The sequence below is a fragment of the Dromaius novaehollandiae genome, chromosome 2 (genome assembly GCF_036370855.1).
Source record: "Dromaius novaehollandiae isolate bDroNov1 chromosome 2, bDroNov1.hap1, whole genome shotgun sequence".
Taxonomy (NCBI): Eukaryota; Metazoa; Chordata; class Aves; order Casuariiformes; family Dromaiidae; genus Dromaius; species Dromaius novaehollandiae.
Window position 1 is genome coordinate 7,180,792 of NC_088099.1, and position 26,649 is coordinate 7,207,440.

A 26,649-nucleotide genomic window follows, 5' to 3' on the forward strand; every position below is an offset into this window, starting at 1 on the left:
GCTGGAGGAGACTGAAAAACAAAGTCATACGTGAAGAAAGGGAGTGGGCTGCGTGCACCACCAGTGCAGTGCAGTGCCTCGTGGGTCCTCCCCAGCCCCTTTCGGGACCAGCATACATATGTGCAAACACACATGCACGGTTATATCCCTACCCACGCACCTCACACAGCTCTATCACAGGGCTGATACTCTGCAGATGGTCCTTGCGCTGCTGTTGAGCCAGCTCAGGTTTTAGCCCGAGGGAACCGCTGATGGCTGAAGGACACAATTCAGCACCCTGTGCGCTGGCACTGCCGTAGTTTAGGTCAGTTTTTTCGTCTTGATTTCACTGCCTTTAGTTTTAGCTTATCTAGCATTTTGCAACACTTAAGCAAACAAATTTGAGCTTAAGTCCACCCTAACAGCCAAGCTATCTCATTCAGCAAGGGTTTCATTTTCCCTAGGGAAGATTACAGCTCCAGTTCATGACCACGCTGGACTAACACCCACTCAGGACCGGGCCAAGGAATTGCCCCTCACAGAGCTCCTCATCTATGCAGACGCTCGTTTTTTTCCACATTTGTCAGCCGAACAGGCAGGAGATGCCTACAAGGCTGGAGCAGTGGGGTCTGGCCTGATCTGACCTGCCCAGCTAGAATGGAGGCCGGGAGGTGGGCTTCTCCGAGGCCATGCAGATGCATCCGCATGAGGAGTGAGACAGGCTTCAGGACTGTGTCCCCAGCTTGGCTGGCACTGTTGTCTTCTCCCTGGACTCCAGCTGTGATCCGTCCTGGGCTCGCTGCACGTCGTCACGCTTGATACACTGCGCTGCCACATCGGCTGCTGAGAGTTGCGAGCAGAAGTTCGCAAAGGTCTTTATTTCTCATCTTGGAAAATGCTTATTCTTCACGCAAACTGAATGTATCTCTGTGATCAGCCAATAGCCTCCACTCTGTTTCTTAAACAGTGTTGGAAGTACTTTGTTCCAGGCCCTTTTTTCCGCTTCTCTCCCCACCTGCTGAACGCGTTGTCGGGGCAGCCGGGACGCCAGCCATTGTACCTCTCCAACCAACATCAAAAGTGTTTCATTCAGCTCTTTGAAGTGAGTACTTTGGGGATATTATGCCGCCGCAGCTGTTAATTTTGCACACAGCAGGTGGGAAACCACCTTGTTTGAGGGGTATAATGGAAACGGCCGATTGCTCTGTAATATTTTACAACACGGGAGGGTGGGGTTTGTTTGCAGCCAGCACTGAGTATCCACCTCAGAGCATCCACGCAGACACTTAAGATATTTTAAGCAAATACTCAAAGCTGTTGTTCAGTCTTTCCTTCCAAGCTACGGTAAAAGCAGATAAGGCATTAATTGCACAGGCAGATGGCTATTAGGAAGTGTGTGAGAACTGGCTATACCACTGTTGTGTAGGTGGGAGCTGATTAGATGGACCTGAATCAAAAAAAAAAAAAGAAAAAAAAAGGAACATTTCCTACAACCCCGCCGCTTGCTGATCTGCTTTGCTGCGTGGTGAGAAAAAAAGCTTTTCCTGTATGACTGCAGAAGACAATTCAAAAATAACAGCAAAATTGCTCCTCACTTCCCCACTGAGTCAGGTTACTAGCTAGAGCACTTTGGGGGTTATATATAATTCCTCCACAGCTTCACTGCCCAGCAACAAACACACGGGAACAGGAGAATAGACACAGTAGGATTTTGTTGGTTTTTTCCATACAGGTTTGCATGGGTTAAACACATAAAGGGACCCAGGCATTAGAGTACCAGAGGTACCCACTTCACTATAAGCTGCCACCAAGTTTTAAAACCCCTGTTTGACTGCCATCTTACCTCTAAGCGCTATATTTTGGATGATGAATGCCTCAAGATGCAAAAGCTTTTGCCGCTAGACATGTGCAGAACTAGGTCCCAAGGCCACCGACCTATTTGCAGCCCTTGTTCATACCAAAGTCCCAGAGCAATTCTCAAATTAAGCATCTCTATGGTTTTTCTTGCATGCATGGCCCTACCTCAGACAAAGTTTTGGAGCACCCTTCCTGATCTAGACCTCCCACCAAGGACAGTCAAAGCAAAGCTTCCAGAAACCCCTTCTACCCACTGGCACAGGGGATGAGGGTGCTTGGCAGGGAGGAGACCTGTCTCCAGATCACCGTGGCTGACACAGAGCAAGGCTGTGAGATGGGTTACTCTGCTTCCCAGGAAGCATCCCCAAGGGAGTGAATAGCTCTAGCTGGTCACAGGGGTTAGGCAAACTGGAACAGTTTTCATTAGAAAGATCACTGGCTTCAAGTCCGTGATCCAGAGTGGGATGTGAGAGCTGGCCTCTTTGGATGTGTCACTGAACTGGGTGGTGCACAGCCGTAAGGGCCTCTATGTGTTTACTTCAAGGAAGAGTTGGCTTATGCAGCCAATTCCAAAAAGCGGTGGACCCAACCCTTTGCAGAGCCCAGCGCCCATCTCTCTTCAGCAATCACTGCTGCCTTCTGCAAATCCTGGGGTTTGGAACCTACTTGTTTCCATGTGTTTTACAGGGCACCTTGTAGTCGGGGGAAGACTCCAGCAAGTGAAAGGACACTCAAACTTGGGTGTTACAACACCACCAAAGTCCTTCGATGAAAGTAGCCCTCGACTTTCTGGGTGCCTAACTTCTTCCCACCCAGTTGTTGCCTGCCTTATCCAGTACATGTTACTTCTTCAGGACAGGGACTGTTTCTCCATGGCTTAGTACAGTACTTAGCACAACAGGCTAATGAAAACCTTTGCTGCTACTATAGTGCAAACTCAAAGTTGCAAAACAGTGCTCCAAAATCAACAAACTACACAAAAGTAAAAAGCAGAATTTAAAATATCCCTCCGTATGTTACACTTACAGGTGCAAAGCAATAGCATTGTAAAACATCTGTACAGGGTTAAATCCTCACCTAGAATGAGATTCATGAAGAAGATGGACTCAAAATTGTCTGAAGCAGATACACAACTTGGCTAGTCAAAGGCAGTTTCAAACATTATTATCAAAAACCTTATCTAGGATAAATCAGTAGCATCATACTGCACTGCTGTCAATATAATGCTCAAAACAACAATTTACTGAAAATGATTATCTTCATATCATGACCAGAAAGGCAGCTAATCTGGGGAAGAGACATTCCCCATCATTTTTGGACACTGTGAGGCTGACACAGTAGAAACAGGCTGCCCCCAAAAGGCCAAATCTCAAAAGTGCACCCACCTGAGATGGGTTTCAGTCTGAACCGGCAGTCAGCACTGAACCGGGGTGGAAGGCTGCTGCTGAGAGCCCTTGAGAACAGTAACAGCTCTTGCCCTTTATTCATGTCTGCATTACTTCACTGACAGCATCCTATTTACCACCAATTTCACCCTGAATCAGGACTTGCAGCAACAATCAGAAGTAGACAGTCAGTGGAATAGCAGAAAATTGATGTATCAGGTTGTGGCCAGTCAAGTTCTCATCTTCCCTTACAATTCACTTATCTAGCTTTAAAAACAAACATATTAAAAGAGGAGTCTTCTCCACTTCTGGGACTCAGGACATTTAGCTGCACCTAAAGTTTGTATTGTAACAACTGATGCACATACTCAAGTCATTAAGTGTGCAATGGATGGACACGTACCCCAGCATACTTCTCATGAAAGATCTTAAGGCAGTTATTTATGGAGGTGGCTCAAATTAGTGTTTAGACCCTCCTACCCCCCCCCCCCCATGCCTTTGCTTGTACTATATCTCTCAGTAAAATACATCTGTTTTTTCTATATGCTAGACTCCACAGTTATCCTAATTGAGGAAACGAGATGAGCAGGTGAATATATTCTTCGGCGTACACAAGAGCTGGAAGCACTGTCACTGTTCACTGGGGCCCTCCGGTTACCACCTGCTGCCACCCTCCAAGGGGAGCTAAGGAATGCCGACCATGCTTAAACGGAGCTGAAAATTATAGAGGGAGCCGAGTCCATGTGGTAAGCCACCAGGCATGAAAATAATGGTAATTGGCCCTTGCAGGAATTCAAGGGGGCACGTAAGGCCTGAGAAGGTACTGAATTAGGGAGCAGCTGGTCTCTACAGCAGGCCTCCACAAAAAAGTCATACTCCGTACTTCTGTGCTGCCATAATCATGAGCTGTCAGCAGAAAGGGAGGATACTCGAAGTAGCTGGAGTTCTTCGCATACAACTGGTGCTGTCTGAACGTACGTCTCCACTACAGATGGACATGTAGCTGTAGCACAGAGATCTGTTCCACCTGTACCTGCAGATATGTGAGCTTTGCAGGAGAGATCTGCAGCTCCTGCTGCTCTGTTTCCTCACAACTGCTAGGATCAATGGTGCAGAGGAGAAGGAAGGTGCAATATGTAAGTAAAGAACATAAAAAGAACTCAAAAAAATGGATAAAAGAGAAAGATGATGCAAAAAGCAATGGCCACATACCTTTCCCACGGAGGGTGACACCACCATAGAGCCAAAGGGCAGCCATAAGGGCTGCTTGGACTCAAGTAAAACACATGCACGACCATCAGGAGGTACATAAAGTAGGCGGCAGTTTGTTATTCCAGACAACACACACCAACGTCTCTTACATGCTGAAAAGCGAGAGGTCGCTTGTTGCATTCTGATTTATTGTTTTGCTACACGCAGCAAGATTAACAACCCAAATCTTGGGCTAAAATTGAAATGAGCAAACGTTTTGTCAGGATTTCACCCAATTTGTCTGCAATTTATGTGGGTAGTAAGCTTTTATGATGTCCTTAGCTACTCACATTTCTCTGTTTTTTAAATGTCTGGATTTTGTAAATGTGTTCTTGGCAAACACAAGCGTGTCATGGGAACCATAACTGCTTTATAAATAAAGTGTTCCACTTTTGGATAGTACAACGGAATTGCAGTGAAACTATGGATTTTAGAAAACTGAGCATACAGTCTGTGAATCAAAACATCCAAATAATGTTCCTGATTCAGCCTGACATCAAAAGTAAGACCCTTCTCAGAAAACACTCTTACATTACAGATCTTGAAGGTTATTTTTACTGCATAACTCTAGATTTATATAAACTCCTACCATTATAAAAATTTTCTGAATTTTGACAGTTTTTACTCTTTCCAGATGTAAAATGTCACAGGATGCAAGTCATACTAATTTATTTGTTTAGGTATGAAATTTAAGATACATAAACAAAACAAGTACAAAACTAAAGAAAAACGTTCATAAATGTGTTTGTAATCAATCTTTTACATGTACAAGTTTCATTGCTCAAAGACCGTGGCACTGGGCATGAGGAGCGAGTGACCACAAACAAAAATAAAGCAAAAAGTGAAAACAAAAAGCAGGTGTTCTTCTCTCAGACCAAACATGCGTTTCATTGCATATTACTCAAATGTGGTGGTGAAAGTGAAATATTAAGCTTATATTAATTTTTGAAGATCTAATCTACACTGGTAGCAACTTGTGTAAACTCCAATTCTTTTTTTTTTTTTAATTTGCAGAATATACATTAACGGAAAAAGGCTGCTGTGATTCATAACAGTCATCAGCTACCGACATGCTTAAGTATCCAAAGTGCACAAGGTCTGTAAAGACAAGAGACAACCTGAAATGTTTGCTGAACACAACTAACTAAGACTGTAAGGGATTATTTAATACAGGTTTCTATATAAAAAAGTGTTAAACAAAATATGTCTAAATTAATTTCATAAAAAAAATCCTAGAACTACTATTGCTCCTATGGCATCATACTGAAAGACAATTGCAGGCTGTTACATTTAGACGTGTTCCAGTTATACTCCCAAGGTGTCTACTGTCTATTTTTACAATATTCCTAGAAGGGATTCCATACAAACCCCAAGTCTGACGTCTGGTTTGGAAAATAATACAAAGCCTTTCCTGGAGGTCCTGTAATGTATTCATGCCAGAAAGGGGTCATTTTCATTTCCCACATCTAAATACTGCAGCAAACCATGTGTGCATCATATTACAGGAGAATGAACATTATTCCAACCTCATCAACTTCCAAATGTTTCTTTATTTTCCACAATTCAAAATATGTAATTCAGAAAGCCCTATTTTTTGTCTGCCTACAGCCTCCCTCTGAAAGTTCAAAACCCAACATGTTTCTGAACAAGCACTCATCCAGCTCTCCCCTCTCTAGCTTCTACTTGTTTTTCCTGCATCAGTTCTTCCTCCTTCTTCTTGTGAAGCTTTAGAAGATATTTGTCAGGTTCTATTCCCGCTTCCCTTAATTCTGACATGACTTTCTCCAACCGGTGCAACGTACGAGCACTTTGCACTTTTCGAGCAGTGATGTACAATGTAAATTCCTTGAAACCCATCAGTTTACAGGTGTCCACATCACAGATATTTTTAACATCTTTGGTTTTGTCCACCTGGGGGAAGAAAACCAAACCTGACATTTTTTCCAGGTCTTCAATATTTACTTGAAACTCAGTCAGCTGGTGACTGAAGCCTACGGGATCATTGGGGACCACAAAAGCCCCTAGGACCAAGGGCTCTGTTGTTGTTCTGCTCCGTCTGGCAAGGATCACCTTGTAGAGGTGGGATGGCACAGCCACATCATCCTTTCCAATTACCTAGGGAAAGAAAGGTTCTGTTACAGATACAGATCTCATCAGTTGGGGGGGGGAGGGGCACTAGACTAATCCTATTATCTCTAAAATGGAGTCACAGCGTGTAACTACACATCAAAATCACGTGCAATGCATCAGACCACAAGCTGAGACAGAAACACATTTCCTTGCAGCTCCTTCCATAGCTGCTGGGGACTGAGCTAGTCGTCTGATATCCAGATCTCTCTCAAATAGGAAGAGCAGGGCAGAGAGCAGAGGAGTAAACTGCAGGGTTATTTGGGCACTGTCAATAGGAGACTTTCCCAGAAGGCTCTGGGCCTTTCTCCCATAACACAACTAACTTTCTATTTGACTGTTAAAAGCAATGATGCAAACAAAAGGTCAAAAGATAAGTCAGCAGTTGCCTAAATATCTGTGAAGATCTGGGACAAATTACTAACAAAGTAGTAAGAGTGAATTCCACTTAAACTTCTCAAGCAGAGGAAAACCAGTGTAACTTCAGCTGCAGTTGAAACTGAACTGGAACCAAATCTGAAAAACATATTTGGAAACAGGGATTCAGCCAAGACCCCAGTTCCCTACTAATCCTCTGGTGCAAATCTGTAAACATAGCTGACACAAAGGGATGGTAGAGGTCCTCGTTGTGCTGCATCACACTGTTAACACTTTGAAAGCTGTTTTCAGTAACAGTGGCTCTACATTTTACTTAAAATCCCTGATTTGACAATTCCAAATCAAATACTTTCAACAGCCATTTTAAAAATCAATTCTAACTTACCTTCTGTCAATTACTTTTTGTGCCTTTATTATCCATGTACATACTATATTTAAAAGCTATACTACCTAAGTAAGCATTTTTATGAGGGGACCCACATACAAAAGAACTACATTTAGTGGTTCTTAGTATCTTGAAAGAGAGAAGTTGATCCAAAGAAAAGGCATAATTTGATGCATTTACTTATTCCACATACTCATTATAATTCAGCTTAAGAGCTTGTATATGTTGGGTTTCCTGGAATGTCACTCAGAGCAGGATCCCAGTCTTGAAGCACTAGGAGGGGATGACCAGCACCCTGAATTCATTTAAAGCTTGTAATAAGCTCACACACACATGTATATAGTAGACACCTCATCCTGTGTCAAGAATTAATCTGAGGGAATATTCCATTTTATGATGAATACTGTAATCTTTCCCCTGTCAGTATTTAAATAAATGATGCTCAGCATGCATTTTATTAAGCTTTTTTTTGCTGCAATAGTATTGAGCTTATCTGCTGTGTTGACAAAGTACAAAAGGCTCAAACACAGAAAACTTGAGTTTTGCTTAACCCTTCTGTATAACTACCTTTTCTAAAATCGTACTTTTATTCTAATGGCAACAGAAGGAAAAGATGCAGATGCTCTGTAAGAGCTACACAGGGATCTTGTTTTATACATATAATCCAGTATTTGAGTATTATATCCAGTGTGTGTAACACTTGCAAAAGCAATTACTGCTTGTTTTGATTTTTGACAGCTTTTGTTAGATACCTGCTTTCTTTGAAACTGTATTTTAACTGTATCTATTTCACTGCCACGACTGATCAAATTAATTATAAGTATTTTACAAACTAATCTGGTGTATCAATTCAGACATGCTTTGTCCAGTCATATATTCTGTATAACTCACTCACAGAGGAAATGTTTCCTATGTATGGTTTATTTTGGAGAGCATTCAGCACTTCTGCAAAAGATAATGCATTTTTAAAACAAAACTTTGCCTGTGGCTACAGAACCAAGGTTCACTTTGTCTGTTCCCAATAGTTAACTCACTTCAGTTATGAATTCTTACAGTGCTTGCAGTTCTTTAGGCCTGACTGCTTAGACCTAAACCAAAAAAGTGCCTTTAGGAGAAAAGGAAACCTCTGATTAAGAGCAAATGTTTCACCTCTTTGACTTGTTTACTCTGTTACCAAAAACAGTATTTTCCTCCCCTTCCCTAAGCCAGGCTATTTAACAGCACCACTGTATCACCTTGCTGTGGTTTACACCTCTCAACAAAAGTGATCTTGCTTGTGCCACCAACCTTCTCCCAAATAAAGCCCTGCCTAGACATATAACAATCATTGAAACAGGCAAGCAGTTTCCTAAATAAACGCCTTATGTTAAAGCTACTTTCCCTTTCAGCAAGGACAGATGTCTTGATAGGGAAATTAGAGCTCCTGAGTGTCAAAGCACTTTGCATTCAGTGTAGGTGAAACCAGAGTTGCAGCTCCTGGGGATCAGGAGCATAAATAATCAAAACTGACTGATGTACAGGTAATTTTAAAATATACTGAAAACTACACATTAATCCACTGCTATATCTAGTGGCTTAAAACTGAATTATAAAATGAAGGATGTTGGAGTTTAACCTTGCTGAGATGGCTCGCACTCAAACCAGGAAGGTCATGCCACGTTTTGGGGGTGAGACGGAGGGAGCCAAGAAGCACGAAAAGCCCTGGGGCAGGAAGCAAGGGGGTTCATATTTCCGTATTTGCCCAAGCACAGGCAGCGGGTGATATCGCTGGAGGCCGGAGGCTGTAGTTCCTTTCCTCCCCTTGGAGAATGGCACTTACAGAGCACGGGTTGCAACCCCAGCTACTGAGCGCCGTGCACTGCCAAGGCAGGGCAGAGCAGAAGAAAGAGCCTGCGCGCAGCTGCAGGGCACCTTGAAGCTCAAGAGATGTTGGTAGTGAGCCTAAAGCCTGCTCATGAGGTTTCCCAGGGCTCACAAGCTCCTTATCTGCAGCATTCCTGTGCAATATGTCCCACGCTTCCTTTTCCAGGCCTCTTCACATACTTTTTCACTTTAAATACATACATACATCCTCAGACCTCCCCACCTCTGCTCTCACCGCTCCTCAACACCTCCCACACACACACACACACCAGCATCCTGTCTTCCATATGAAAGACGAGAGGAAGGCTAAGCATGCAGATGGAGCTGCTACAAGTAGCTCCAATTAGGGGCTATATGGCATATGTAAAACAAACAGGTGAATGCGCGTTGAGTGAGCTAGCAGAGGGAACAGGGGATTGAGTCTGAGGACTGAGTGGGTGGATAGAAAGGCTGGGGAATGAATAGAGCTGTACGTAGAATAGTTAGGTACGAAATGGAAACGCTGAAAGCCTGGAGTGGGTGTTAAGGGAAAACAGACCCTATGCTTAAGTAATATTATGCAAATATATATATATTCTATGCAAAATAATGCATTTATGCATAGCATATGCCCCCATGAAGGAAAGAACGAAAGACAGAAAGAGACAACTGTTTCAAAAAGAAGGAAGGGTTGTTTTCTTTTTTGAGAAATGTAATTCTAAATACAACTCAACACTATACAGGTAACAGCCATACATGTAATTTATGCCCCACTTCAGTTCCACGTAAGCTCTCTTTTGAGGATTTAAACAAAATTTAAATAGTGCACGAGCTTTATACTAGTCCTCTGAATAGCACTAAACTTCTTCTGCAATTACTTTGAGTTCTAATACTGTTCAAGTGATTAAAACAAGTTTTAGCCTGCCAAAATGGTCAGAGCCCACAATAGTGTTCTTCCTTTCCACAAAAGGAGGCATAAAAGCTCTGCCCCCAGCTCATTCTGCTGGAGGAGAATACCATGAGTGGAGATTTAAGGAGAAAAAAGGCGGGTGTCCTAACAGAATAAACAAGAGTGACAAAGCATATATACTCTTCTTCGACAGTTTAGAACCGATGCGAACCACGCACAGGATGCATCACCAATAATTTATGCAACCAGGGGGATCCAATGATTATTGCTAAAAAGAAATGTAGTCCTTGAACAAGCCATAGCACTTCCATCATTATACACTCTACTATACCATGATTGCTTTTCTATGGGAGCAGATACAGAAGCTGCTGATGAATGCTCCCACGTCGCTGCGCTACACAGCCAGCTCAACAGCCAGGATAAGTAGTAAAGCATGAAGTGAAGTTAGCAACAGAAGCACTAGGCAGGAAAAAAAAAAAAAAAACCCAACAATTCATTTCCTATTGCCACCTAGAGGATTTTCCCACCTAACTAACTACAGCAATTTGGATCTGCACCATCACATTTATCTCAATGCATGCCAAACAGAGGCAGATAGCATATGCCCCTGTTAGAACAGAACCGAAAGCAGGTCAAGATTTTCTGTGGACAGATGTTGACTTTGATTTGAACTAGCCTATCCACAGGCAGAAGATGATCCTTCAGCAATCACTGCCTGCAACAGCTATTTGTCCCGGCTGGAGAGCAACAGTTTTTAATAGTATCTACGACTCAAATCTTGGAGCCAGTACAAGTCAGAAAATACAGCACTGGTTTACTGAAAATCATTGCTATCCCAGATGCTTTCACACCATGTTGGGGACAGGACATTAGGTAAGTTTTTGCCTTGCCCTTTGAAAGTTTCCATTTTTCTATTCCTATAAGAATTTATTTAAAATTCTTTCACAAGCCTTGGAAACCTCTCACACAGCCTTGAAAGCAAAAATATACACTCAACCTAAAAGCCTTCTTTTCATAGCAGTAAAAATATTCCTTTCCCATCACTATTTGTAATACCAATGTGAAATTTCAAATAATATTTCTCTTCTGCTGTCCATGTTAGTTCAGCATAAAAATATGCATTGCCCTAACACTTTGGAGTTTCCTATTCCATTTACTTTTGCTTTGCTCTTGTTTTGTTCAGTGAGCTGGCACTGGTTGAAGCCATATGACCGAACTTATGTAATCTAAAACTGCAACATTATGATAATATCATTTTCAGCATAGTGTTCTTGTTTTTTGGTTTTTTTAAGTATTGACATTGATACGCCATACTTGTATTCCACAAGCGTGTATAAATTTGTTACCTCTCAATGTCCAATTAAACATGGACAGCAGTCATGACTATAGGCCACTAAAATGTGTGCAATTCTTGACATTTGGAGATGTTTACATAGTGCTAAAACAATAAATGTGTTGGTAAGCAGTTCTACAAACTTAAGAGCTCACAGGCACAAATAAAGATACGGGCAGAAGCAACAAGATTTGTTAAAACAGAGAGAACTCAGTGAGCTTTGATAAATTTGGTCTCACAGCTAAGTCACTGAATTGGGATTTTTCTAACATTCTGCTCCCTGCATGATTTCGGCCAAATCATGCAACTGTTCCTACTTGAAATTTTTCAAATTGGAGAAAAGATGAATTTGATAATACTTGTGAAGAGCTTAGATATTAAAATAAATAATGAAGATAGTTGCTAATGGCACCTCGGGTAATTTTAAGCATAGCACATTAACTAATGTCACCTTCATGGAAGCAGTCAGATAAAAAGAAAGAGGGGGCAAAGCCATCCTTAAAAATGACAATTTGCAGGTTAAGAGAAAGAAAACTCCATTCTTCATAAACAGGACAAAGGCAATATATTAAGTGTAACAGCAGAACACCTGAGAGATTATTAGAAGCAAACCAGAACTGTTAAATTTATTAAAAATTGTAAAACATAACTTTATCATGTTTTAATATCATTCTGAATTTTATACTTTTATAAGCAAGCTAGTTTCTTCTGAAAGAGTAGGAATAAGTTGTAAAAGAAAGGCGTTCTGAATTTAACAGTAGTATTTTGCCACCTAGTGACTAGAATATGAAAATCCACCATGAAGAGAATTGGCAGAAGGAACTAGTCCTTCATCAGCGAGCGGCAGCTCAGGATTGGCAATTATCTGAGATTCTTGCAGAATCTGGTAAACAGAAATCATATTCAATCATGCCTTAACTGCCAGCACACACTGAAGAGTCCTTGCATCAAAGAGTATTATCAAATGCGTTGAAATGATAGCTCCAAAAATTCCCTCTGAACTCTAGTAACCCTTTCTTCCCTCTCTCGCTAATAACCAGAGGTTAAGATAAGGGTACACTGGAAATCAGAATTGCCTATAAACAAGTGTACGTCCAGTTCTGCACATTTGGTAGGCAGCAACACTTCCATCTACATCTGGCAATAACAAAATTAAGAGTTCTGTCATGTTTCTTGAGGTACAGAGTTCAGGCATGTCATGCCTGTCACCCAGAATAACCACGGTAGCCCGCTTGGCAGGCACTTATTTTGTTTTAGCTGTTTTAACTTGAGGTGTGATCTGGCCCAAAAGATGTTTTGCTTTAGATAAAAGCATTCCTGCTAATATGACCCCCACGTTTGACAGCACAGGGCTTTATTATAATGGGATACTAAATTCTGAATAGAAATGGACTTTCTGGCAGCATAAAAAGTTCCCTTTACTATCAGTGTTTTTTCTTGTACTTGATTGCTGTGACAGCATTAACTGCCTTTATTCCAAGCCCTTCTGATTTGTGATAGGCAGTACTAAATCTGTTCACACGTTTTTCCCTAAAATTTGAGAGAATTCTATCAGATGGCACTGAGAAGAACTGAGGGGTGTGCAGGCAGTCCTTCAAATACAGCAAACACGACAAATACAAACCAAATTAACAAACTGTTATAAAACTGCACAGCCAAACACTCCAAATGCAAATGTATGTATTTCAGTAAGATTTAAGTTGTTGTGGCTGGTCTGATTGCTTTTGCCAAGTCATTTGGCAATCCTAAAAAAGGAGAAAAAACAAACAAACAAAGAGATGGTGAAAAAGGTGTCTCTAAAAACAATGTTATGGCATTGAGATGAAAACCTGTTTTTTTGTGTTTTTTTTTTTAATATAAAGAGAATGTATATATGCATTACGATGTCCTGTTTATGTGATCACAGACTATTTCTTCCACAGAATCCATTTAGGTTACTTACCACTGAATCCAATACAGCCACTATCACCACTCTTCCTATAATAAAAAAAAAACCTTCAGGATGGGTGCAGTGCTAAATAAAAGCAACCTCATAAATCTATCCTGCACCTTTGGTGTCCCTTCTCCTCCAATCTTAACCTAGCGTCTATTATTTTCATTTGTACATCATGTCTAAATTTAGGGCTGACAAAAGCTCTAGTCGGTTATACCAGCTGATCTAAGACCTAGCCCTTTGAAAATAAGTTTTATGGGACACGTAAAATGGACCTGCATCCATTACTGTCTGTGCAGCCTTGAGCCCATTTGGGGAGGTCAACAAACAGTAACAGCCCTCAAGTTTATTTCCTTCTTTGCCATGGATTTTTTCCCCCCCTATAGTATCTTAGCTAAGGGAGAATCTCCACTAAGTCTGAAAGTTGACTGGGGAAACCGTAAAGCACCATCATATATTTGAGAGGTGCAATTTGCTTTCCAGGGACTTATTTACCACAGACACAGGATGACAGATAAGTATCTCTTCTGGGATAGCTATTATGCATCTCTGGCCCAACCTGGGAAAGCACAGTCATTCCATTTTGAAAATTAAACAACAGCCAGTACGACCTCAGTATACCACTAAAAAGTAAAGGAAAGTGTCTTATTCAAACAATAAACAAACCAGTATCTAAACTGTATTTTCTTTTGACAGCCACAGCTGATCTTTCCTAAATTAAGATTTAGTACAGTGACAGCAGGAATAGGAGGGTGAAGAGTTGAGCATGATGCAGTAAAATCACTGCAAAATTTTCTATTTTAAACTGAAAATCTGCTGACAGAGGAAAATCACTGTAGTGACAGTCACTGGAGAACAGTAATGTATAAAACGAGACAATGTCATTTTGATTTGATCTGGACAAAGATGAAAAACCTGCATCTGTCTCTCCGATGACACAGAACAGATTTTTCCTGTTGGCATTCTATTTTACATATATTCTCAAAATATATTTTTCAGATACCAAGCACAGTCATCAATCCAGCCTTGCAACAAAAGCCTCCACTGGAGACAGATGAAATGACAGACCATATCTGAGGATACAGCAAGTTCAGCCAATAGATAGAACAGCACTGGCATCTAAGGAGTTCAAGGTTAATTCCCTTTCTGGAATTAAACAACAAATGGTACCAGAGTCCAAGCAGGAACTGGGAACAATGCCATGACCGATGCTCTGTTTTTCCTCTATAGTGATCTAAAAATAACCTTTTTGGATGTCTAATGAGAAAAACACCAGCCTGTAAAGTCACAGATACATATTTTACCACTCATTTAGCCAAAAACAAGGAAACAAAGATTGAAAAGAGGATCTGAAACAACTCTATGCAGACACACCCATAGTAGTATTTCTGTGTTTTCTTCTTCACAGTTCTCTCTTGGAGGAGAATAAAAACATTAAAAAAGAGCTTAGCCGTAACAGTTATGTTGCCAGATTACAGGTTGTGAGTTTCAGCACTTTGGTGTATGCTATAGCACTTCTCCTTAAACAGCAGATAAAAAGAAAAAGGACACGTTCCCATATCAGCCTCATAAGCCCAAACAACGAGGACTAAAAGCCTTTCATTTCTAAGTCATTTGTCTGAATCTAACAGTGTTCACTCCTGGAAGACAGCTAAGAGTTATCTTCCATTCTTGTCTAGCTGCAAACTCAGAAATCTTGGTTTAGGGGCAGAATCCGAGTCCGCTGAAGTCAAAGGCAATGACTGCAATTGCATCTGAGGTACCTGTTTGCAAAAGAATTTCTACCCAGTGCTTTGACAGAGTATGCCCCCTCTTCTAGGGGTATGTGCTGGTGTAAGAAAAAACAACCGAACAAAAAACCCTCCACTTTGAAATCTCTCCCCCCAAACTACAACTTCAACTGCAAGCAAGAGAACTTATGCTATAAACAGATTTTGAAATAACAAAGCACTTCTCAGTCTACATTTATTCACACGTAGGAGTGTATGTACACTTAGGAGCGTTGTATAAGTTAAGGAGAAAAAAAAAATTTTTTTCAACTCTATTTTTCCCACCAGTAGCCAGCATTATCTGTTCCTAAATTCACGACCACGAGCTTAAATACAAATCAATCTATGTAATGAATCTCGCTCTAAGAAAGCTGACTAAGAAGGGTTTCTGAATGCTGCCAAACGATGAAATGAAAACAGGAATATCATCATTCCATTGTTCTCAGTTCCACACTGAACTTCACTTCGTAGTTTATATCAAGACCAAACCTGATAGCACATTTATGAAAGACCAGGGTTGTCATCAAACCCAAAGACGAAGACGACGTCTTGGCAACAGACAAGAACAGAACGATAGGATAATCAAAGCAGCACGTACATTTTGTGCCACTATTATTCCATCACTGTATGCTGCTATCAAGTTACTTGGAATAAGAGCAGTAAGATGCAGTTCCTGCTCTTATTTTTACCCATAGAATACTAAAATTTACATTTCAGAACCAAAGCATAGAGCCACAATCTTTTCTTTTTTTAAAGTAATATTTCTTTTGTAAGTAAACACTTTTTCTAGAGACAAAAACTAGAAAAGGGCGACCAAGACTAAAGTGAAGCAGTTGGTAGACTGCACAATTCAATTGCTTGCTGGGAAACCATTTTCAGCTATAAAATGCTCAAGTCAGCTCTCACGATTTTTAATTCTTTACAATGTAAGATTAATACATTTTTAAAGGATAAAAAATAAGCATAATGCCCTGACAATTACAAGGAAACAAATTCCAGCAGGCCTGGAGAACTCTTAGGGCACCGTTCTGGGTGACCGTAAGCCAAACGCCCAGATCGATGCTGCTGAAAGGGAGCGTTCCCCTCCCACTCCCAGCTATGCGCTTTTGCTACCTATCTCATACTGTCACTGGTAAGCGCTGGGCTCCTCTGCATGCTGCTTTATCTTCCTAAGGCAGTAGAAAACAAGCCCAGTAAACAAACAAAAAGTCCAGGATGGATGGTTTTCTATTGCATTAATTAAGCAGCTTGTGGAAGGATTTGACCGTCACCAGCACTGGTATACAAGGGAAAGGACTGGGAAGTACAACGCGCAGCAGTGAAGCTGGACCTCTCCCTTTGGGTGGCCAGGCACCGTAGCCAGTCTAAAGGTAGCTTTGCCACTAACTTACTGCATGACACTCACCATATCACCTAACCACTGCCTATTTCTGCCCCTGAAAATGAGAACAGTTGTCACTCTCTGCACAAGGATGTGTTGATAACTGAAGTTTGGAATGGCCACTGAACATTAAAAAGATAAATTATTATTACTGTACTTTCATGTGCATAGCATACGACTGTCCAGAAAAAAAACCAAAAAACAACCCCCCCCCCCCCAATCTGTAATTCCACCAGAGTAGTGAAGGTTATAGACATGTGTGGGTGATATAAGGGACAGTTTTTAAAGAAGCAAAAAGATAAAAGCAAGCAGGGAGAATTACACTCCATCACTACTGAGTCCCCAGATTGATCTAACAGAAATCAATTGTACATTTATAATGGATAAGTCGTGCCTAAATCTTACTGCTAATCAAGTTAGGGTTGCAAGCTTAACATCCCTCCCTTTATTGTCTCCCATATCCCTCTGAAAGGTGGACTTGTTTATAGTGGACTCATTCACTGCTCCTCAGAGAACTAGCTAGATACCTGAATCACACCTGAGCTGAAGCTACACGTTATCTAAGTACTTATTTTCCAAAGAAAAATATGTTTTTTCTAGCTAGCATGCTAGCTAGAAAGTGCAAAATATAGTATTTACTATTTGCATCATGCTAACTAGTATCTAGCAACTGAAAAGAGCAATTTCTCATTACACTAAAGGCAGAAGGTAATACTCCACCCCCCCACCCCCCCCCCAGAAAACCTTACTCATTCAGATCCTACAGAAATCTAAACACATGCTTGCAAAGAGTAATTTGGGACAAGCAAGAATAAGTCAATCTCTCAATTTCATAGCCTTTCCCATTTGTCTGTCTGTCATTGATGACTTCTAGAGACTGTGCATGATCGATCCCAAAACTTCAGAGTATTTTAAGCGTGTAACAAAAATAGGAGGCCAAAAGAAGGAGGGAAGGAGCAGTACCACAGACAAGTAGTTATGCTGAATTCACCTAAACCCTACCAAGCTTGAATGGAGTCTTTCGGCTGGCTTTCGTGTTCTTCGATGAGGCCTCAGAACTGAGATTTTAAGTAATGCATATGGGATTTAAGCAAACTGCTTTTAAAATTAATGGAGCACTGGATGGATTCAAATCCCCTACGTAGCTGTGAGAATTCCACACTATCTTCGTATCACAGTCACTCTAAAACATATCAATAAATGATTGAATGAATGCACACACATCAGCAAAACCCACTAGCTCTCTATTTAAATGCTGTCATGTATTATAGAAGTCAGAGTACAGTTTTACTAGATTGTGAGAAGACATTTAATAGCCCTCTTTGTAAATAAAATAAATTATTCTAAAATGTACTTTTTAATGCGTAGGCAAGATACAGTATCTCTAATGAACTAGACCTGCTCTGATACTTTGCATTTAACAGGAATTTTAACTTTGTTTTTTCAAGCTACAATGAAATGAGGTATTTCCTTACATTTTAAATAAAGAAATAACAGCACTTAACACTGCACTGTTAACGCAGTAACACAGGTACATACCTGGTAGCTAACTCTCTTCTTTCCATCACCACCTGTTTCAGGCAAGGTCAGAGGTCCAGAAACAACCCAAACATCCTCAAATCTCTCAGTCAATTCCCGACAGTACATTTCCATTCTGAAAAAAGATATGTCAGATTGGGTAAAGCCAGCTAGGAAAGCTTAACAACCTCAGAAACATAATATGAAGGACAAGATGAACTACTGACAGTTCTGGGGCATTTTTCCAAACTCTCATGACTGACACATGTCCAAGAAGGTAAAATGCAGGCACAAGTCATACTTCCCACTCGCTCCAGGATCACTTATTTGCAGATCGTGCATGGCTGACACATGCCTTTTGAAAACAGTTTTCTGCAGTTTTACCACATTTCCTGAAAGTCCAAATTCTGTACTCACTTCCACTTGACACTAGAAAGATACTGCTGATGGTCACTTGGGATCAGTAAAAAGATACTCATTTTAAACAGCAGGCTGTGTTCGCCTTCCTTTCTAAGGTTCCACAACACCACTTCCTCCCCACCCTCCCTGAGGAATCAAAGTCCTGCAACACAGACAATTCTGCAACCATACATTTTCTAAAACTCAGCTCTTTCAGTAGCTCAAAGAACTTAGGAGAGTTTCTACATGCATCAGTGCCATTCCCAATAAGGCTACTTACTGCGCTTTCATATATAACTGATTACGCATAAAGTAATAAAACCAGAAATACTAATTTTTTTTTGTTTTTTTAAACCAATTAATTCAATTTACAGTGTAAAATATTTATACAAACAAACAGGTTTCTGGATCACACTTATTTCACAGAAAATGGAAGATTATAGCCTCTCTGATCTAACATCCCAAACGTTATAGAAATCTGATGAAGGGAGTACCTACTGGAATTTTACTAATGATGGAATTGTATTTCTCTCCAAGCGGCTAAGTTACACAAGACAGATGAACCCAGCTAATTCTGGCTGCTTCTGAAAGGGAGAGGTTTCACCACCTTCTCCCTCCTCCCTGTTCCTCATACATCTCAGCTTGGCTTCCTTCAGCACTCGTCACCTGTCTATAACCCTGGACAAAAAACAGTTATTTTCTTTTGTGTGCTGAGTTAGTGAGTTAAATCAGCTCACTCAAGTCAGAATCAGCAAGAATGAGATGTTCCTCTTTTGATGATAGTGAACTGTCATATAGACTCAAGCAATCTTGTACATTTTTACCCTAATATAGTATCTAATACAATATCTAGTAGCTTGCTCTGTCTGAAAGATGCCGTTGCACTCACTCCTTCCCTACTGCTCCCCTTGCCTGCCCCAGCTGAACACTCTGACTTCATCTTCCATCTTGGCTCTGGCACGCATCTCATCTGTTGATCCAATTTTCTAATCTGGCAGAAATATAACCAAGCAAAACAAAAAGTGAATAATTTAACTGTCTTAAACAGAATCAACACACCATGCAGTCAGAGAAGTGCCAGTGCTGGCACAAAGAAAGCAGGAGAAATGCACGGCTGGAGGGCAAACCCCACTTTCAAAAGCAACAGGTTGTTAGACTATCTAAGCTGCAGTGTCTACCTGCACCTCAGAAGACAACACAAGAAGCAAGCAATTAAAAAAATAGAGAAAGAAACAAAGTGCTGAAGCCAGGAAGGAATACAAGATAACAGAAAAGCACAGTATGCTTAAAACTGAGTGACATTAAAGAATGACTGGCAATACAAATGGTACAAACATATTTATTATGTATTTAAACTGTGGGGACAGGGCACCCGAGGCTAGGAGGAAGTGTTACTAACAACCTAATTTGTGGGGTTGATAGTGCCTGATGAAATTTTCAAATTGTCCCCATGATTTTTGGATTAGGCAGAGATCTGTTCAAAGGAAATAAAGAGGATTTCCAACCCTAAATTGGTACATATGCCTAGCTTTGGTATAAGGAAATGTTATGCTCAAATGCTTGAGGTGTTAAAACAGTGCAAGAATCTCTGAAAATGTTATAGCATTTTATTTACCTACAAAACAGTAAAACCTTACTGAATACCTCACAATTTTATATGCATTCTTGTAAAACTGGAAAGCAGTGTGTAGTTGAATAAGGCATTTTTGACAGACTTTCACTACAATACTGTACCTAATTTTGTTAACCTTCCCTTGAGTGAACCTGATAAAATTCATCATTTTCCCTCCTGCTTCCGAGTCTTAACATTCTTTAAGTCCTATGCAAGAAGCACGGGATGAATGCTAGGTTTATTAATAGGTTCTCTGCTCAAAGGAGGGAAGGAGTAAAAAGCCTATATGAAGAGAGTTAAAATACATCTTCCAGGCACATCACCTCAAAGCTGAACCTGCCAGCATTCACAAGTGAAAAAGAACTCATTTGACTGCTACTTGGAAGCAAGGCACTCCAAGAAACACCTAAGACCTAAAGTAGTGATGACTCAGCGTGCAGCACTTAACTCGCCAATTCAAAAATTAACCTCCAAACACATAGATGTGAATACTCTTGTTCTGGAAATGCTCTTTTTGGGAAGAGACATTAAAACAAAATCTAACCTTCTTCCTAGTTTCTACTGAACTTTTGCTATGGACAGAGACATTAATCCTGGTAATACTTTATTTAATCTGTATAAACATCCTCTACAGCTTTACTGGATAAAGAACTGAAGTGGTCAATATATTGCTCTTGCACTGTGAGGAATGAGTTGCCTTTCGTTCCAGACAATGTTGCTACAATCTCTACAGGAAGCCTACGGACTGCTTTAGAATACTTTGAAGTGAAGGTCCTTTATAAATACAGATTTTTGATTTATGCCACCTGCCTGATATTTTTCACTTAGTTCACACAAACAATTGCTCACCTGTTCCAAAATCCAGCATTATTTTCATAATTCTGAGGCACAATGTTAGAAAGATAAAATGTTTCAGCCATGGCTCTCTGCATAAAAAAAGAAAACAGTATCATTTCATTGAAACATTTTCTACAAAGATGAGCTAAAAACACATTTTGGAAGTCTTTGGATCAGAATCTTGCTATCTCCATAGCAAAATATTATCAACATAAAACGTCAGGTAATACCTAGGCCAGAATATCTACAGAATTATTTTGCAGTAAGAAGCACAAAACCAAGGTGCAAACCTAGCAGACTGGATGTACTTTTGTTTGACAGAAACATAGCACAAGAATGTCCAATTCTAGAGACACAGGATTTACTACGTTACTGCAGTGTCAGTTTTGTAATACATTTGGAAGCAACTAGCTTCCTTTTTTAGAAGAGGAAAACCATTTTCACTCATGCTTTTAATGTACTGGACTAGCTAAGTGACTAGTTTTTTCTTACAAGAAATGGCTTTATTAAAAATATTCATCAGTATTTTACAATTTTATAGATACGTAAGCTGCAGGTGATGAAATGATTTATGACATCTTAATCTTCAAATATCTACATACGCGCTTAATTTTATCTTTAAAAAGTGACATAAGCTTCCCTAAATTGAAGCTCATGTATCCCCAGATGTGAAGGACCAAGGGCTAAATAACTACACATATTTAGAAAAATACTGGAGAAAAAATTCACAAAATCTTAACCCAGAATCTTGATAGGTTCTGTACCTGCCAATGTTTCTCAGATACTTCTTCTTTACGAAACTGAAGGGCTGACAGAAGTACTTACGATAATGTGCAACCACTACTTGCAGTCATTAAACTGTGAAATACTTCAAGGTTTTATAATCCTGTATTTGAAAGGTTATATTACCACACCATATTTCACCCTACATCCAGAATCTCTCTGTGCAGGTAGCTCACATGCCAAAACTCCCCAAACATCACAATAACCACAAAGACCCTTTCCAATAGAAATAAAGTGACTGGTTCTTTCATCTATCGCATGCCACTGTGCTGTCACTCTGTCCCACAGCATGCTATACAGGGCAGAAATACAAATTCAAGCTGCTTCTTAATTGACAAATTGCCTGCATTAGGCACATTTCACAAGAGAGCCCAATAAATCCAAGGCTGCTTTGTTAGTCAGCCAAGGCATTAGGGTATGCTTTTCTTACAGCTCAAATAAATGGCAGGTGAAGACGTTTTATAGACTGAAAGAACTATGGCAAAAAAAAGGTTCTAATTTACCTCATACACATTGCCAGAAAGGAAAAAGCCTTTTAAATCATCCAGTCAATCCCCTTGCCAATACAGAGCAGTTCTTAACAGTATTTTTGCTCTGCCCAATCTAGCCTTAAACATTTCAGCACCTGCTGGCCAGAAGGAAGTCATCTTCCCCATCTCACTTCACCTGGGCTTCCCAAGACACTTTAGAGGTTTGGTTGCTGAAGGTTATCACCTTCACTTTACACATAGAGAATGTGACACATTAGAGGTTGAAGAGACTTGCTCAACACTGTGCAGTGCAAGATATATTCACACTATCTCTGCTAGACAAGCTAACCTAGGCCTGATTTAATGAAGAGAGGTCTATCACCAGAGGATGATTTAGACACCTGAAGTAGACAGCGAGAGCATCCTACAGTGCACCATCAGGAACACACCTCGTAACTCGAGTCCAGGTCTGTGCTTTGACAATGAGACCATGTTCCATCTCAAAACAAACAGTAAAAGGAACATTATACATCACTTTCATAGGTCTTTTTACCCTTTCCCGCTGATAAATATAAATTAAGAAAAATTCCTACTGTTGAAAATTTGTTATCTCCTGCTGGTGCCATGTGTCCTCGTGACCAGCCACTCCCAACGTAGTCTTCATTGACAGCACTAAACATTAGAGGGATGTTAGGATCTGGTCTGAATTTACAGTGCCTTCGGTCTGCATTACCTGAGGAATAACACACGAAATTGTTAGGTTATCAATAAACACTAACAGTGCTGATTCAGCTGTGCCCACACAACAGGTCCACACAGGCAGCGGAGAGAGGCATGGTGTGCAGCTGGAAAGGGTGAAATCACTGGCTTGATGACCACTGATGTCCAAGATTTTGTTCCAAATATCAGCACAGTTCACGGTGCTGAAGGCATATTGATTATTTTTTCTTTTTAAAATTCAGGGTGTCATCTTAGGCATAATTTCACACATGCAATATATAGGACCATTACATATTCATTCATTTAACCAATTAACCAATTATACATTCTCCTTTCATTTCTTTATTTCATTAATCAGGGCCTATAGAAGCTAGAAAGAATTCCCTCAAACTTTGCATGTAATATAAAATATTTCCTGTTGCAAGGGGCCATTTTCAATAATTAACTCTGTTAGCTGTTAGAATTATTCCTTCTTCTATAGGTGACTGTGCATATACACAAAAGTTTCATGCACTCAGCCTTTTTTGTTAAACCAGCATTAGTACTTAGCACATACGCACCCTACACTTCCTTATGCTCCATACTGAGAACAAAGTGTGATAGATGCTCTTCGCTTGTCATTTCTCTGCAGAATCCAGAATATCTAAGGACCACAAGGAAGAAGGGAAGAGGTGGGAAAAGAACATGCATATGGATAATGCATCTCGTGGAAACCAGCATCCCTAAGTAATTTCCTCTTCTTCATTGACCATCTCGCCATATGTCCATGGAGGTGACATCAAAACTGAGAGGTGGTCAGAGCATCTTTATGCAGTGCAGGTAGAAGGAAGGAACTCCTGGTTTATTACTTTTTTTTTTTTTTTTGGTAAAGCATATGACATGATACTTCGGCTCTCAGGACTGATGCTTAGGAAGCAACACTGATAAGCTTATCAATGTGCAAAAATAGATTAAAAAAAGGAATCCTACGGAATCTCAGTATTTAAGACAGTGTAATTTATCTATTGAACTTGAAAAATGGAAACTATATCCTCATTTATTCTCTGCTCACTGCTTTGGTAAAAATGGGTAATTTTTGTTGTAATCAGCTTTACATCTCATTTGCATTTAAAACTGGTTTCTCTCTGCCATGTTTCTGAAATATTTACATTTTTATTTATCATTAAAATACTTAAGTTTTTTTAATATACCACATGGTTCCAAAGAGCCAATACATACAGGGCTTCTATGGCAAATACCCCAAACAGCATCATTCTGCCTCAAGTTTCAATTAGAGTAGCTATCAGACATAAATCGGGGCCGAATGTCTCAAGATGTTTAATTTCAACTTGCAGGTTAGCTGTATTTGATCATTTGGAAAACATTTTAACAATCTAGCTGTTAAAGCCCACTTGAAAGCAAGCTTGGAAATACTGCTTTCTTCTCAGACAGAAGTGAAATCAATTCAACTACTTAGGGGTTGGTTGTAAATATTTTCAGGATCACGCTTTTAATGTTGAAAGGTAATACGAAGACAGTGATTAAGATATATCTGAAGGGCTACTACCTTCATAAAACATTTTATAATTATACAGTTAGCTCCATTACAAATAATTTGCCTTATAAAAACTGAAATAACACTATGAACTTAATTTACAGTGACTGTATACCACTCACATTTCATTCAGCACTGATAGCAAAAACTACTGAGCCTCTGTCTTGCATAAAGAACAAAGAATATTTGATAACGCATATAAGACAATACAAGAGAATTGCATCAAAGTAACAGTGGCAGTAGGTAGGTATGCTTTATCTAGCTTTGAACAGTTGTAACTGTTGATCCCTTTTATTCCACTTTTATCTCAGAAATGCATATTCGTTTTTTTCCTGTTCTGAGGAAGCCTCTCCAAGATCTACAGATGAAAGAGACTGGCTATTGAAGGCTTTGACCCTGCAAGCATCCACACACCTAAGACAGTACCTCAACTAATATAAGTTGGCCCATAAAACTAACAACAGTTTACACTAGCTAAGGAAGCAAAAATAATTTTATCCACTTGAGCAATGACACTGAACTTCACAGATCTAAATCAGGTAAGAGGAGTTCTAGTTTTTTTAATCTCCTCTCCATCCATATTTTAAATAAGTTACGGTTTCCTTCTGCAATGTGATTTACAATGTTTACATTTACACAGCTATACTGATCTGGTGCTTTCAGACCATTTTATGAATTCAGACAGAAATTTCTCAGGTCAGGTAGCTCAAGTTCTTCTTCATCCCTCCCCTTCAGACTCAACCCTTGGGCCAAGTGTGTCTTGCAGGTCGCAGGATGCTGTATGTGCATATACCTGACTAGTTCCAAAAATATAAATACTGAAGAAGCCTTAATACCCGCAATGGCAGGTCTCTCTTAAATCACCATCAATGATACCTTTAATACTGTCACGACACCGACACCTGCCTAGAGGCTTGCTGCCCCCAGCGGGATTGTGAATAGGTGGAAAAACCCATACCTAGAGAAAACCACAGGATTTTTCTCCCAGTCTGCTCCTGGGTCCACAGTCCCTGATCTGCAAAGCCCATTCTAGTGCCATAAACGTAAGTAAATAAATGCCTACGTACCTAGCATCTTCTGCTTTGAAATATGCTCGATCACCCACCGAGGCACCCGCTTGGCCTGGTCATAGGAGAGCGCGTGGTTTGTGTAGCACCTGGTCTCCGTCCCGGCTTCGGGGAACCCGTACTGCTCCAGCAGAGACTCTTCTACCGGCTCTAAGGAGAGAAATAAACAGAAAGCCACCCAGGGGTGAAACGGGGTGGGCAGAAACGAGACACAGAGGTTGCTGCCATACTTAAGACACAAGATTTAAGAGAGTCCAAGCTTTCTTTTACCAAAAACAGCCGCACTTTACGTTGTGCCCACCCCTGAGGATGGGCTCTGGGCTTACTCGATCACCCCGACGGCTGCACGCGTCTGCCCAGCGCTCCTAAGGGAGAGCAAAAACTAGCAGGTATTTAGGGACAAACTAGCAAATAAGGAGCAAAGGACCCAGGCAGCAAAGCCGGCATCAAAGGGCCCTTCAGGGGGTACCGAAATCACGCTCCGCCCCACGAATCGCGACACACGCAGGTCGCGTAACGGCCAATGGCCGCCCGCAGCGGCGCGGGACGCCGGTGGCGGCGGCAGGAAGCGCCTTTCCTCACGGCGCCGCCGGCAACAGCGGTTTTACATCGGTTTTAATTCGATTTACAGCCCGGAAGGGCCGAGCAGCCCCCGCGCAGCGCCGCCGCGGCCGCCCAGCGAGCCCCCTCCGGCCTCCCCGCAGCCGCGGAAGCGGCCGCTCCGGAGAGCGGGGCTGGGCCGGACCAGACCGACCGCCCGCCCGCTCCCTGTCAGCTCTTACCCTGCGGCTGCGGCACGGGCTCCGGCCGGCTCTGGCTGCGGAGGAGCCGCCACGCGGCCCAGCACGAAGCGACGGCGCCCGCCGCGGCACCGCACACGAAGCCGCCCAGAAAGCGGCGGCGGGGAAAGGCCGCCATGATGGGAGGGAGGGGTTCGCGCCGCAGCGCCCCCTGCCGGCCCCGCCGCCATGACGGGCCGCGCCTCAGTGCTGCCGGCGGGGGGTGGGAGGGAGATGGCAGGTGAATAACGAGCAAAACGATGGGTTTTTTGTGTGTGTGTGTGGGGGGGGGGGGGGGATTTTTTTTTCTTTTTTCTTCCTGGCGTCTGTGAAAAATCGAGATCCAAAGCGCGGTGACCGCCCAGAGCGGGGCAGTTAAACTAGTCACAGCCGCTAAAGC

The 26,649-nt window shown here is 41.2% G+C and overlaps 1 protein-coding gene across 1 annotated transcript; it reads right to left on the minus strand.

The window, feature by feature from the left end:
• Nucleotides 1-5,124: 5,124 nt before the first annotated feature.
• On the minus strand, nt 5,125-26,434 carry EXOG (exo/endonuclease G). Its single transcript, XM_026096815.2, has 6 exons — nt 26,253-26,434; nt 25,471-25,620; nt 22,743-22,882; nt 20,909-20,985; nt 18,070-18,184; nt 5,125-6,587 (listed from the first exon to the last, which is right to left on the minus strand). Exons 1-6 carry the CDS (start codon nt 26,386-26,388, stop codon nt 6,126-6,128), a joined length of 1,080 nt encoding a protein of 359 aa, XP_025952600.2. The 5' UTR covers nt 26,389-26,434; the 3' UTR covers nt 5,125-6,125.
• Nucleotides 26,435-26,649: the final 215 nt, after the last annotated feature.

Coding starts and splice junctions, on each gene's coding strand:
- EXOG (XM_026096815.2), bottom strand. CDS start 26,388: ATGGCGGCCTTTCCCCGCCGCCGCTTTCTGGGCGGCTTCGTGTGCGGT. Junction 25,621..26,252: donor GCCCGTGCCGCAGCCGCAGG/GTAAGAGCTGAC, acceptor TTCTCTCCTTAG/AGCCGGTAGAAGAGTCTCTG. Junction 18,185..20,908: donor AATGCTGGATTTTGGAACAG/GTGAGCAATTGT, acceptor ATCTTTTTTCAG/AATGGAAATGTACTGTCGGG.